Consider the following 14,436-nt stretch of genomic DNA (forward strand, 5'->3'; position numbering starts at 1 on the left):
CCCCCAAAAGAACTAGAATGAGAATCGAAAGTTTCCATATTTCAATGTATAGAATATAATTAATGTGCTTTCTACTTATAGACACGGATATAACCAATTAAATCAAATAAAATACACAAAATAATACTAAAAAGATTGAAAAATCTGAAAGATATGATTGGATTTTGAACATCCACAAAATCCTGTGATATTAATAACAAATATCAAATATTGTAACGGGAATAGTGAACCGAACTGTTTCAAGTGTACAGCCTCAGGCGGGTTGTGATTTGCTGCCGACACATCGGACACGAAGATAACGTCGCTCCACACTCCTTGCAAGTCTTGTTTTGGAAACAACGGTATAAATATTAGACTTGTTAACATGCAAGTCAGAATTGTCAAGAACAGGCAACTGTTTAACATGTGCGCTCAAAGTGGAATGCATCCCATCTCCTCGGACCAGAATTTAGGTATAGTTTGTCAAATATCAAGATTTTCGATCAAAATATTGCAGGAGAAATATCCCCCCTTTCGGAAAAAAGAGGTCAATTATAGTGTTACAGATGCTTACCATTTGTTTGTAATTAAAAAGAACTTCATCAAAAAAAAAAATTACATTTAACTATTTAAGTAGAAAGAAATTGCTTTTTAGATGTTCCTTCCAATTATATCACATGTTATGCGTCCGAGTTAATATGTTGCGTAATCGTCTGAGCAGGATTTAGGGAAGATAATCTGGTCTATCATACTAGGAAATTTCACTAGTGGCAGAAAAAGTTTAGTTCCCCCAAATTAGCATAGCATTAAACAAGAGTAAGAATAAACAGACTTACCGTGTGACCACATCCAAATGCCATGTTCTTTGGATTAGTTAGGCAAACAGGGCATACCTTGAACAGGAAAGGCATTTATCAAGTCTCAATCATGTCATCTAAACAAGAACCAGAGCATGCGAAAGGAGAGCATGAAGGGAAAGCATACTGATTCGACTGCAGCTGGAGCTGTGGGTTCAACTGATTCAAAGTTTGTCGTGTGTGGAGCTGCCATTATTTCATTGTCATGATCTATTACTTCTTTGGGTGGGGGCCGGGGCTGTTTACGTCGATAACCTACTGATTGTTCACTGCAACAGGAGAAAAAGATGCTTAGTCATCCTTAATTATAGCTTTTTTTAATGATACATCAAAACTGTAATCAATGTCATACTCGGCGGGTGGCAAGTTTAGGGTTGCCCGGTACTGTATTGGAATTTCCATAAGGGCAGCAAGTGCAAATGCTGCTTCCTTCTTTGATGCCTCCTTGTTTTCAGACATGATCTTTGTGAAATTCACAAACTGATAAAGGAAGACTTCGTTACTATTATCTCATTAAACAACATGCAGAATATAATCATTAGAACAAAACCAAAGTTGGTACCCTTGAACATTGAACGCTAAAGAAATTTCCAGCGTTTATTGAGATATAAACCTACCACTTTTCAAGTATAAAGATTAAACGACTCACAATTCCTTCATTGACATCAATTCTCAAACCTCATTCATCACTTTTTGTACTATTAAATATGATTTTTTAACTGGATATGTCCTTGGAGGGAAACATCAATGAAGATTGAGACATACTGCCCCCGAACCTAGAGATGGAGTGGACTTAATTAAGAAAGGGCATGAGGTAGAAGCCTGAACGCACTAAATTATAAGAATATTCTCAGTCTTCAGTGATGTTAAGAGGTGTTAGAGTTAAAAATGAAATAACGTAGTTACTTGATTCTATACCGTCAAACTTAACAACAAAGAATTCTTCTCAAATGACAAAGTCATGAGAAACACACTTGTATTTTGCCAATGGCCATAGAAGTATGAAAAACCTGGAAGTTGTCAAATAGGCGCTGAGTAATGTTATCATCAAAGTGCTGCATCTCATCCCATGGTCCGTCTCCAACTCCAATCAAAACAATTGAGAGAGGATAGTGACTGATTATCATAAAAGCTCCTCATCAAAGAGAGCTACCGTGAACAACATCAAAGAAATAGCTACGGAGGAAATTGCCTTACCTTGCAGAAATAATGGAACTAATAGTTGCTTGTTCCTGTGGACTGAGCTCTCCACGTGATGCACCAGGACTTTTAGTAACCTATTAAAGACATTTCAGAAACAAGAGAATTAAGAAAAAGGACCATTAAAATTGTACCATGAAAAAAGATTACGGGAACAGAAGAGTGATTGAAAAAGAAAAAGCAAACCTGTCCATCAGCAATAATGACAAGAACGTGATATTGACCATTGCTTTTCTCCACGATGTCAACTGCTGCATCAATTACTGGGGCAAAAGATGTTGGACCTATGGATAAGGGAGGGAACTTTCATAGTTAAGGTCTGACGAAAAATTTGAAGAGATAGCTATATGCTTTAGGAATCTAATGACTCGTAACAGAGATTAGGGAAGGGAGTTCGGCTTCCAGAAAACTGCCAATTAAGGATTTAAAAGAAGGGTGAAAAGTTATACATTATAAAAGACATTTACCAGTGAGAGGTCAACAAAGTGTCTATAGTTTAATGAGCTTTTCTAATTTCACGTTTAAACATACATGAAGTACCAAATTAGCATAGCTTCAAACAGGTTCTATTTTCTCAAATTTGGTCTTTGTTCCTAACTACAATCAGATATTGACAGACCTCAGTTCAGAGGATTTCCAATTTTTGAACTCATAACCTGCTTTCAGGTCATACAGCAATTATCTTTCTCTCCCTCTACAAGTATCTCAACGTAATTAAACTGTACAAATGCAGAAAGGAAAGTCCATTATAAAACAAACCTGACAGCTTTAAGCATGGAACAATCTGCCTGTAGCGTGCAAGTACATCCTCAAAACCATGACAATAACGACTACCAGGATAGAAGCTGAACACATACTGGTCATGCGTAGATGCTACAAAAGCATATTAATTGAAATCAATGGGGGGAAAAATATACTATCTTTTTATCCAAAATTAACGTCATGATCAGCTACTCACCATCTCCAAACCCAAAACAAGGTATGAGATTGTCTTCATCAAAAGAATACAGAGTACGGCCAATGATAGAAATTGCTTGCTCATATGGATTAGGAGTGTTTTCAATAGAATGAAGGCTTTTCCGGTTAAACGAGTACTTGCCTGCAATTATCAAGCTGTGACTCTCTACATTCATTCTAAGTAAATGGATATGCATTACTAGGTCCTTATTTAAAATGAATAACCTGTCCACTCATTGCTTTTGGTGAAGTCAATACCAAGTATCAAATTTGAAGATTCCAAACCAGCTTCTCTTAAAGCAGATACAACCTGAAATACGTGTGTCATGTTCTTTAGTAGGAAGAAGGTGCAACAGAAGTTATAATTAAAATCCCAAGTATATTCAAAAAAAATCTAAAATTATAGAGTAGCACAGTACCTATAGCTTTCTTTCATAGCAAACTGACCTAATAGTGATATTATCAGTTATTTAACTGTGTTTATACCAAGATAAACTTCTCCGTGTGGAGCCATCTCCTTTTATGCTTCTCAAGTTGTCGCACCCTATTTAATGCCTATAATTATAACTTCTAATACCTACGTTTATCATGAGGTCATCTGGAAGCGCTGCAAGGATTTCCTAACATGTGACCGAGTTAAACTCATTGATTCACAGGTTTCTCATACATGCATCAGAAAAAAGTTTTCTAAGTAATCCCGAAATTAATACAGGTTATCTTCCTCAAATCAGTGAGCAAAAGTAACCGCAAACACCTCATCTAATGAACTGAAATTGTCAGCTATGTGCGTGGGTTGCTGCTTATGTCGATGTTGCTGTTTGTGTCGATAATTAGTGGTTGTTGAAACCCCAGTTTCTGCATAAGGAGTTTGTTGAAACTCATAGCTAGTATTAACTGAGCTCCCTGTCCCAGCATAAGAAGCAGTATATTCATGTTCGTATCCAGTATTCAGTGAGCTCCCAGCATATGAAGGCGATCCACGAAAAAGATAATCCTGAGATTCTTCTTGCACTGACTCTGCATTACCCATAATAGCAAAAGCCTTCTTTAACCTGTATCAAAAAGTAAATAAATAAAATAGGTCGGGAAAAAACAAAACGAATTTAAAAAGGGAGAATAAGACCATAGAAGAGTTCAATTGTGAGAATTGCCCGTTGCAAGAATAAATAAATTAAATTGGATAAATTGAAAGAAAAGTTACAGGATTTGAGTGAGATCATCTGGCATATTTTGAAAATATTCACGTTAGCTTAAACAGAAAGATTCCATGCCACAAATCTTTTTCACAAAGACGAGCCTGATTCGGGTCAGAATTCTTTATGACGACTCATTTTGCTAAGAGAAATCACATGTCAAACTATTAAGTAATTTGTTTCAGAACTCAAATTGAAACGCAAAATTTTTTTCGGGGGAAAATCACTCAAGCTAACTTCCCAAGCAGGCAGAACAAACAAGTAGAAAAATGTTGCGCTTGAGAAGTTTATTACAGGTCATTTGCTACGCTATATAAACGTAGCTAAGCTGACATTTCTAGTTTGAACTCTGATCTCAGGTATTTGTAAAAGGAAATTTAGTTAAAAGTCTCGTGCTAGAATTTCGGAAGGATCCGAACCACTTTTCTCAATAGCTAAAATTTTCCTCGCGAATTAATCACGTATTTAATACGCACAGACCACAAGTTCACAAGTCACAACACTGCTCAGGATAATCTAAATCACAACATCAAAACTTCATCGAGTTTACTTTGACGTCAATTCAGACTCAAGATATCGTAAGCAAATTCTTCAAAAACAAGATCGAAGCTAATGGGACGGCAAAATCACGTGTCGGCGATCATTGCGATATGTTTGAGTTCGATTCAATCAGTAGAAAGCAGATGAACAGCGAGAGGAGAGAGTAAGTTACCTGCAAATGGAGGCTGCAACAGCTAGAGAAAGAAGAAAGGAAGGTCAAAACGATTGAGGAGCTTCTGGTTTTCTGACAGCTTTTTGTTGTTGAGCTGTTTGTTCGACCTGCAAAACGATTGAGAAGAAAGCAAGACAGGATGCTCAGCTTCCGAGAGAGAGACAAGGAGAAAGGTCATAGCCGTCGACCAGGAGTAATAATAATAATAATATAATAATAATTCGGTTAATTAGCCTTTTAGATGCGTGCACTCGTCGAACTCTTTTCTTTTGTGAATATACAGTACAGTCCACATGCCCCTGTTGATTGGGTCGCAAAAGGCGCATTATCCATTTTGTATTATTAAAGTTTGTTTACTTTGCTCAATTTCTTTCCTTCTAAGAAATTCAAGAGTAAAATTATTAACTATTTATAAGTTATTCTTAACTATTTCATTAAAAATATAAAAAATAATTAAATTATTGATATTATTTAAAAAATTATAATTTACCTTTACAAATGCATCATCATTTTTAAAATATTTTCTCTTTTACTATTCATTTTTTACTTTTTCGTAAAAAGATTATGAATTTCTTCTGCTAGGTAACTTAAGAGTATATAGAACGGGAGGAAGTACAAATAAAGACTAATCACGCCTTTCCATTATTTAATCTTAATTTAATTTAATTGGATGGAATTCCACTGAAATTTTTCAAGCAGGATTGTTAGACGATGAGGAGAGCACTAGTATGCTTTCCAGAGGATCGAGAAGAACAATGTCTGTACGTGCGAATCACGAAAGCCGGAGCGAGCACACCTGGAAGCAGCCGTTGGCTAATGAACAATGATTGAGTTGTATGATTAGAGCGGAATCAAGTAAAGGATTGCGGAATATTGAGTTGAATTTTATGTGACAAGAGATTTACTTTTATTTTGATAATGCTATCTTTAACGCTAGCGTGCAGTTGCGTGTTGCGTCGTACCCGCAAAATTCCCGCTATACGTCGGAGTGACCTGATGAACAAACAGATAATGGGACGGGGGAAAATAATACAATTCTTCTACACTAGAGTTTCTATCCAGATGACACAGCACCGTATCAACGATGTGCACCAGTATGGAAAAATTTAAAAGAAAAAATATATTTTTTAATCCTTACAATTTGCTCTTATCTTATTATAAGTTTCAGTATTTTTTTTATATTTTAAATTCTTATATTTTTATTTTTTAATATTTTACGTTTATCCAAAGTTTTTACACTTTATTCATTTAAGGATTAAAATTTTAAAAATAAATGTATAAAGACCCAAAATACTAGAAAAAAAGTGTATGAACCTATAATAAAATACAAACAAAATATAAGGATCAAAATATATATTTTTTCAATTTAAAAAAGTTAAGACTAGTTTTGTGAAAAAGTAACTAAATATCCTAAACTCAATTGTAAGTGAATACAGTCTTTCAATATTAAATATTATCTCTCCTCTCATTTTATTTTTTTTAAAGAAGTAATTAAATAAATTGGATGTATCATGTCATTGTAGTTTGTTCAATAAAAATATGATATTTAAATAGTATTAAATATCAATTAATTTTGATATTAATAATAATAGAGAAAAAAAGACAAGAAATTAAATTAACATTCTGTTATGAAAATAAAATCAATTTAAAAATATCATACAAAATTTTATTTAAATTACTAAAAATATTTTAATTAAATAGATCATAAATAATATAGTATATCTAATCTACTTAAGTGTTTCTCCCATTTTTCTTCCCAATTTGCTGTGTTAGCGGACCTCATAATTTGTTTTGTTAATACTTTCTCCTGTCTTATTTATAAAGCATGTTTTAAAAGATATATTTAATTTCATTTATAAATTATAAATTATGGTGTAATTTTTAAATAATATTTAAAAAATATTTTTAAAATTATCCATCGTACAAAAAATGATATTACTTTTAAAATATATTATATAAAAATATATTTAAAATTTTTTATATTTTTATTTTTTATATTTTGGTTAAGATTGATAAAAATAACTTAAAAAAAAACGGTGGAGTATTTTGTTATCCTCCCGGCGTCTCCTCTGCTCCCTCTCTCCTCCCCCACTCTCTCCCTCCCTCCCTCTCACCCTCCCTCTCCTGCTCTGATTTCCTGAACCAGCGCAAAGACAGTGATCTCCGTCAACCTTGATCTTGGAGACCTATGAAGAGTCTTGTGGGGATGCAAACTCGAGGAGGCTAAAACCGTCGGAGGCGACACAGTCAGGTCACCGGAGTGAAACGATGGAGTCTCTCCTCTCTCTCCTCCATCCAAGGGTAGAACAGGTTGGAGATAATACAGTCAGGTCCTTGGCCGCGACTGCCACTCATTGGCTCTGTTCACAGTGACATGCATATGCAGAACTCGACGGTTACGGTCACCGTGGCATGCTCATGAAGAATTCGTGTGGGAATGATGACGTAGAAGGAGGAGGAGATGAAGAAGAGAGGCAATAATGATGGGTTTAGCTTGAATCTGCAGCCCAGTCGTGAGGGAGGTCGTGTTTTTTAGCATCTGTCCTGTTTCCCTCCATCACTCTCCCCCTCCTCCTCTTTCCACCTCTGTTTTTTTATTCAAAAAACAGAGATAAACAGAGAGTCGTGAGGAAGGCTTCCTTGCACTTCGTGTTCCTAGTACCAAGAGCCTGGAGTTCTACTGTGGCTTGGCTTTACACTGCAAGTGTTTGCAAACCAGTTAATGGGAAACGAAGCTGATTTTGGAAGAGGAAGGCCGAGAGAGGGTAGTCCCCACCTATGCCGAACCCCAGCCAGAAGCGGATGAAGCAATGTATGGCCATGACATTTTTTTCGTTCATTACCAAGAGATAATTAACAAGGCATTTAAAAATATACAAATCGAGCACAAAATAATTGGTCAGGTATGTATCTTAATGCAGATCCAGTTGGTAAATAAGACGGTGCTATATATATATATATATAATACATATTTTTGAATTTTTAATGCATGACTTAGATGATTGGAGATGCTTCGATTTCACTTATGTATGTAGATTTTTTTTTTTTTAATAATCACAGGGCAATCTTTTCAAAACTACGCATCGACTCATTAAATACAAATCGAGCAAACTCTTGCAAATATACAAAGCAAACAACACAAGCATCGACTCTAGCGTACAGCATGGTTGCTTTGTGCATATGAAAAGATCAGACGACTAACCTGGTCATTTCTTCCTTGTACCAGCTAGCTGAACCTAGCATGCATGTTTTAACATTCAGGATTTTAATTTCCGGATTAAATAAATTAACAGGGTTAAATAAATGAAATTGAGTATTTAATGATTTGTTGAAGGTCAGTGACAGCTAACGGTCCTATTTATACTGGTTACAGCTCTTGGATTTAGTCTTGAGGTGTTTTAAGCCACCTAAGCGTAAAACGGAAGAGCAGATGGATTAGGCCCCGTCATCCGTCATGATGGATGGTCAAAATTGTAAATAATCAGTACATGAGTTGCGAACAACAAAAAAGAAGAGGAAATGAGAAATAAAGAAGCAGTGAAGGAAGAGGCATTGTTTTTGCTAGGGCCTCATCTTCTAAACATTTTGAAGGTAATTTAAGCTTGATCTCGCCAAAGTATATCTTCCTTATCCCATCCTCTTCCTGCTACATGAATTTGAGTCGGGGTTTAAGGGTTGGGAGATGAACATTTTTGGACATAGGGCTATGAATCTAAACCCATTAGTTCTATTAGGACTAATGGGAGTTGTTTGACCTTTATAAATCTAATTTTAAAGATTTTATAAGGTTGGGAGTTTGGGTTTAGAGTTTTGTAAGAACCCTAGCCACTTTAAGTAAGATTTTAAATTGATGGATGATATGTTAGTTGTTATTTAAGTTAATGGGAGCTAAATAGATAGTTAAAGAAAATTAATAAACTTATTGGATGAAAGGTTGAACTTGAAGTTAGGAATTTTAGTTTATAAGTGTGAGTTTAAGAGTTGGAAGTGATATGTATGTTTGTTGTTAGTAATGAATGATTGTTACTAATTGTTTATTAACCTTGTGACACATCATTTGAACTCATCACAAGCTTGGTAAGCAAGTTGTTAAGGATAACCTTTAAGTTTTCAAATGTTTGAGGTAGTTAGAGTATTCTATTTTGTGTTATTGCTTGTTAGAATAATTACGGTTGTTTGTAAACATGAGAAAAATGTTTTATAAATTGACAAACTAGAATTATTGTTTAATAATCTCATATGCATGGTGAGGCTTGATTTATATAAATGGGAAAGGAATTAAAGTTGCGATGTTAGCTATTTATTGAAAAGAAGATTTTGAATATTGCACTAACATATGATAAATTATGATGATGCATGTATGTTATGTGATTTAGTGTGCATGGTGATACTATGAGTTTTGCATGATCATATATTAGGTGAGAGGTTGTCCTAAAAGAGGAGGAGTGATTTATTTTCCATTTGAAATATAACCAACATTATGAGTAGCTTCGGTGATTTGGTTTTGGATCGAGTCTTCTTGAAATTTGCTCGAAAATGTGTATAAGCATAGGTTATCTAAGCTCTCAGTCTTTAACCATTTCCCGAATTGGGTGATAGATAAGACTTAAGACACCACAGTGAATTTGAAAATAGGAAAATTTATAGTCTGAGAGTAAGTACAGCACCTTTGGTAAAGAGCTTTTCACAATTGGTGAGTTTGGGTTAGGCTAATCACATAAACTTAGTCCTATTGAATTTGTTAATCTAAGAATTCAGTCAGTAATACATGAAAGAGATAAGAGGTGTTTGATCATGCATATCTAATATCATGTGATGTGATATAGTTTTATTTGCATATGTGAATTGTAATTGCGTACTTTGCATAGCTTAATTAGTTTGACCTGCATATGCATAATTTAGATTCTTCTTATTTATTGAATAGTTATACTCACCCATATTTAATATTTTACAGGCACTAGCTCCAAAAAAGAGATTGGAAAAGTACTTGAGGCAAAGGCATAGGAACTTGTGATTCCTACTGTATGCCTCTTTTTGTTGATATTATTTTATGCATAATTGATGATGAAGATTGCTAATTAACTAGAACAATTATTGTTTACTTGCTATTATATGTTGATGACATGATTATCATAAGTAATGATGATATGGGAGTTGATGAGCTCAAGACATACTTCTGCCAGTAATTTGAAATGAAGGATTTTGACAAATTGAACTATTTTCTTGGGCTCGAGGTATCATGAGAGTGATGGTATATCTCTCTTTCAAGTCAAGTATGCTACTAATTTGATATCCTAAGCTCACCTTTTGGATGATGTGGTTGAAACTACTCATATCGAACCAAATGTTCACTACACTTCTACTGATGACACCTTATTGGATAATCTTATCTGTTATCACTAGCTAATTGGGGGCCTTATCTATCTTGCTGCCACCCTTCCTAACATTGCTTATGTAGTTTGTGTTGTCAACCAGTTTATATCTGAGCCTCACACAACTCATTATGTAGCAATTCTTCAGATCATTCGAGATATTAGAGGCCTCTATATGATGGGCTTTACTTCTCTGCTAGCTCCTCTTTTGCGCTACAAACTTACTCTAATGCCGATTGGGGTGGTGATCGAGTTGATCGATGATCTATAATAGGTTTCTGTATTTTTCTTGGTCATTCCCTTATTTCTTGGAGAAGTAAAAAGCAAATATTAACCTCTTACTCTGATGCTGAATTGGAATATCATGTACTAGAAAACACTATCGTCGAGGTACTTTGGCTTTATTAGTTACTTGATAAATTGAGAGCATCTCAGAGCTTCTTCACAAATATTTATTGTGATAGTCAACTTGCAATCAAGATTGTTCAAAATGATGTGTTTCATGAGCAGATCAAACACATTGAGATTGACTGTCACTTTACTCGGTAGCATATTGTTCGAGGCACCATTCAACTTATTCCAATTCGAACCAAGTATCAATCAGCGGATTTGTTTACAAAATCTTTTCATCCAGGCAGCTTTCAATTTCTAGTAAACAAACTTAAGTGACTCTCTATCAAGCCATCTTAAGTTCGAGAGAGGATGTTATCTAGAATATTCTCTAACTATCTTCTATTATTATTGTGTATATATCTCAATCATTATTAGGAGATATTATTTGATATTATTATATAATTATTATTAATCATTATTGTATTATTTATTTTCTTTATATATATAATCTACCGTTTGTCTTAATACTAAATATGACATTTTTCAATCATTCTTTAGTATATCTCTCATCTCTGACAAATTTCATCAACCTTGCCATCTTCGTGGTTACCGCTAAGTTTCATTTGTATGTTCAAGTAAATAGGTAATGTACTCACGAGCTTATTGGAGGTTGGGGCCATGGAAGATAGTGAATATCTTCTTTCCATGGGTTGATTGAGGACATGAGCTTGTGGTAGTTGTAACTTGTAAGGGGTTTGTTTGAGGAGTAGAGGGAGATGGCCAACGGTGAAAATAGGAAGAGCATCGACTTGCAAAAGGTGGGCGGGAAGGAGAGAGAGAATGTAACAGGAGAGAGAATGTGGGAGAAGAGAGGGGATAGAAGTAGGTGGGGCATGCATTTTAATATTTTATTATAAAAAATTTAAAAATGGTAGGTCCACACACAAATGAAAATGAAGATAGCTAACAACATAAGGGGTAACAGAGAGGAAATCACGTTGAGGAAAAAAATTAATCTATAATTAAACTTCGAATGTCCGGTAATCTAAAAGATAAAAATAATCCTCAATCCTAAAAACAAAATGAATATAGACTTATTTGAGAGGGCCATAAGCTCATAATACCTTTGCTGGAGAACCCTAAAGCATTATATTATTATGGAAAAAATATATTATACATGCCCTTTCTGTTACCTCATTCATTAAGTAGCAAGCATTTTTTTTAGCAAAAAATAGACCATTTTATTAATATCATCAAAAAAAATTACACACACTAATTCCCTGTAAAGAAAGAAAAGCAACAAAGCCTAGGAATACAAACAAAGGAAAGAAAAGCAAAGCAATTAAAACCTAGTTAAAACCTCAAAAACCAGAAGAAAAGAAACAAAATCTTAGCTTTACTGCTTTTGCCTTGTAGATCCCTTACCATCACATTAACCAAAGGAGATGGTGGCTCAAAAAGCCATCCTTGCGGTACCATGCCCCTTATAACATCAGTTGCAATCCAATTTGCAACATCATTACTAGCACGAGCAACCAAGGACAAGAAGCAATTCACATCAGTATCACACAATTCAAAACACTTTAACAAAATATTAGAACAAAATCATTCGCATCCTTTAACATCTCTAGCCAGCATTCTTCTGTACAATTCCTAACAATTAGTTTCAAAAAAGACCTTACCATTACTAAACAAATCTTTCATTTGCAAAGTTTCTAATAAAGCCAAGCATTCTGCCATAAATGTAGAAGTAACAGTCATTTACTTCCCCAGACCCCCCATATATTGCCCATTATGGTCCCTTCCAACCAAACTAATAGTTGCCTTTCCTTCCTTTGCATAGTACACCCCATCCACATTCACCTTTACATAAAAAGAATCTGGTTTAATCCATTTAGATGCCCTATTAGCAATAAACCCAGGCACCTGTACATTCCTTTTTTGTCTTTTTATTGAAGACCAAAATTCATCAATCAAACCAATAGTCTTCCTAATACACAACTCAGCATCAACTTCAACATTCTCAAACAAAAAACTACATCTGGCTTTCTAGATCATCCAACACATAGAAGCAAAAAGAGCAATTGCATAATCATCTAAACCATCCTTCCCAACAGCCCAATCTTCTCACCATCTATCAAATTTGCTCACATCCGACTTGCCAAACTTTAATGATAAAGGGGAGCCAAACAAACACAACTTAACCCATGGACACAAAAATAGGCATATGCTCCACTGTCTTAATATTCTCATAACATATAGGACAACCATGATCATTTGCACACTTTCTCATAAACAAATAATCTCTAGTAGCCAAAGCACCATTCATTGTTCTCTAAAGAAAATGATGAATTTTTAGAGGCAATTTAACCCTTCAAATACCCTTCCAAACCTCCTTAAAGATCACATGAGATCCACTCAAATCCTTAGCCACACAACCCTTTCCCTCTTCCACAACAACTTTATATCCCAACTTCATTGAATAAGTCCCATCTTTACTTCCCAACCACATATATTTATCGGCACTGTTCACTAATGGCAATTTGGATCATTCTTATTTGCTCCTTCTCTTTCATACTAATCAATCCCTCCAACAAACTCAGATCCCATTTGCCATTATGAATACCACAAGAGACTTTCAATTCCTTTAACTCAACAGGCATATTCATCTATGACAATTTATGCCCGTTAGCCTCTGGCACCTATTTATTCAAAAATACATTCACACAAACACCACTGCCAATTTTCTAGCAAAGATCCTTCTTAAGAAGATCTCTACTTTCCAAAATGCTAGACCACCCTCAGGATGCCATGCTTCCTTTCCTTCCTCCTTTGGTCTACTCAAAGATTTTTAGGCTTTTCAACGAATCTTGTCCTCATTTTACTGTTGACCCTACCAGAAATTAGATTCCATCCCATCCAATTCTACATAAACCTTTTTGAAAATTTAAAACATGCCATAAGATGAATTGAAATTGCACTAGCCACAACCTTTATCAATATTTCACGGCCAGCAAAAGATAATAGTCTCTGTTTCCAACCTTGTAAATTCACCCTCATCTTATTTTTCACAAACGCAAGAGCCTCAGATTTCAATCTACGCCACACCATTGGCAATCCCAAATACTTCCCAAGATCATCTGTACCTCTTATTCCCAAAGTATCAACAATTAAATTCTTTAAATCATCATCTGCATTTTGAGAAAAGTAGCAAGCATTTAATTCTTTATTGTTTGCCGTAATAAATTTCACTCGCATTGGTAGAAGTGGAGTGGCAATAATTTTTTAAAAAAAAAATTAAAAAGCAACGACAAAAGTTAAACATTGATAGAATTAGTTTTCATTTAATTTTTTATATTCAACAAAACAAATATAATATTATTAAACATTAAAAACTGTAGTGAATGTAAAAAAATAAATTCTTCGCAGAACTGGATTTTCCCCCTCATGCTATGTGTAGTCTTTTTTTGGGCCCACATTCTATGTATTGTCTTGGCTGCTTGCATGTATGTTCTTTTTTAAAAAAAAAAAAAATAGGGAAGTGCCTGCCTTGTTTTGTTTTTAACCAGCCGCGTGTGTGTTTTCTTGAAGCCATCTGACTGATAAACAGAGAAAAAGTAGTTAAAAGCTCTTTTTATTCTTTCGGGGTCTTAAACTCTGAAGTCAATAGCTTCTAAAAATAAAAATGGACTCGTCGGGTTGGAAACAGACATTTATTCTTCTGGTACATATCTGGAGATGGGCCGAAAGTTCAGGTCCAGAATTAGTCGATTTCACTTCTCAATGAATTATTGTCTTGCATTGGGAAAAAATTTAGGGCATGTTTAAAATTA

General features: G+C 34.7%; 1 protein-coding gene and 1 long non-coding RNA gene across 3 annotated transcripts; one reads left to right on the top strand and one right to left on the bottom strand.

Annotated features, from left to right (window-relative positions):
- Positions 1–18: 18 nt before the first annotated feature.
- On the bottom strand, positions 19–5,101 carry LOC129319944 (E3 ubiquitin-protein ligase RGLG3). The gene is made up of 12 exons (XM_054965058.1): positions 4,899–5,101; positions 3,748–4,045; positions 3,219–3,303; positions 2,995–3,135; positions 2,796–2,909; positions 2,223–2,320; positions 2,034–2,113; positions 1,847–1,952; positions 1,189–1,316; positions 964–1,105; positions 816–872; positions 19–323 (listed from the first exon to the last, which is right to left on the bottom strand). The coding sequence occupies exons 2-12, from the start codon at positions 4,021–4,023 to the stop codon at positions 240–242; spliced, it is 1,311 nt and encodes a 436-aa protein (XP_054821033.1). The 5' UTR covers positions 4,024–4,045; positions 4,899–5,101; the 3' UTR covers positions 19–239.
- Positions 5,102–6,971: 1,870 nt separating this feature from the next.
- On the top strand, positions 6,972–10,940 carry LOC129321031 (uncharacterized). 2 transcript variants are annotated; one of them, XR_008595883.1, is made up of 4 exons: positions 6,972–7,801; positions 7,959–8,103; positions 8,272–8,489; positions 9,853–10,940. It is a non-coding gene; the product is annotated as an uncharacterized LOC129321031 (long non-coding RNA). The 2 variants fall into 2 exon arrangements; XR_008595881.1 differs by having other exon boundaries at positions 7,959–8,489.
- The last annotated feature ends 3,496 nt before the right edge of the window (positions 10,941–14,436 follow it).

Source organism: Prosopis cineraria, unplaced genomic scaffold (assembly GCF_029017545.1).
Source record: "Prosopis cineraria cultivar Desert tree isolate PC_DT_omini unplaced genomic scaffold, ASM2901754v1 PC9, whole genome shotgun sequence".
NCBI classification, from domain to species: Eukaryota; Viridiplantae; Streptophyta; class Magnoliopsida; order Fabales; family Fabaceae; genus Prosopis; species Prosopis cineraria.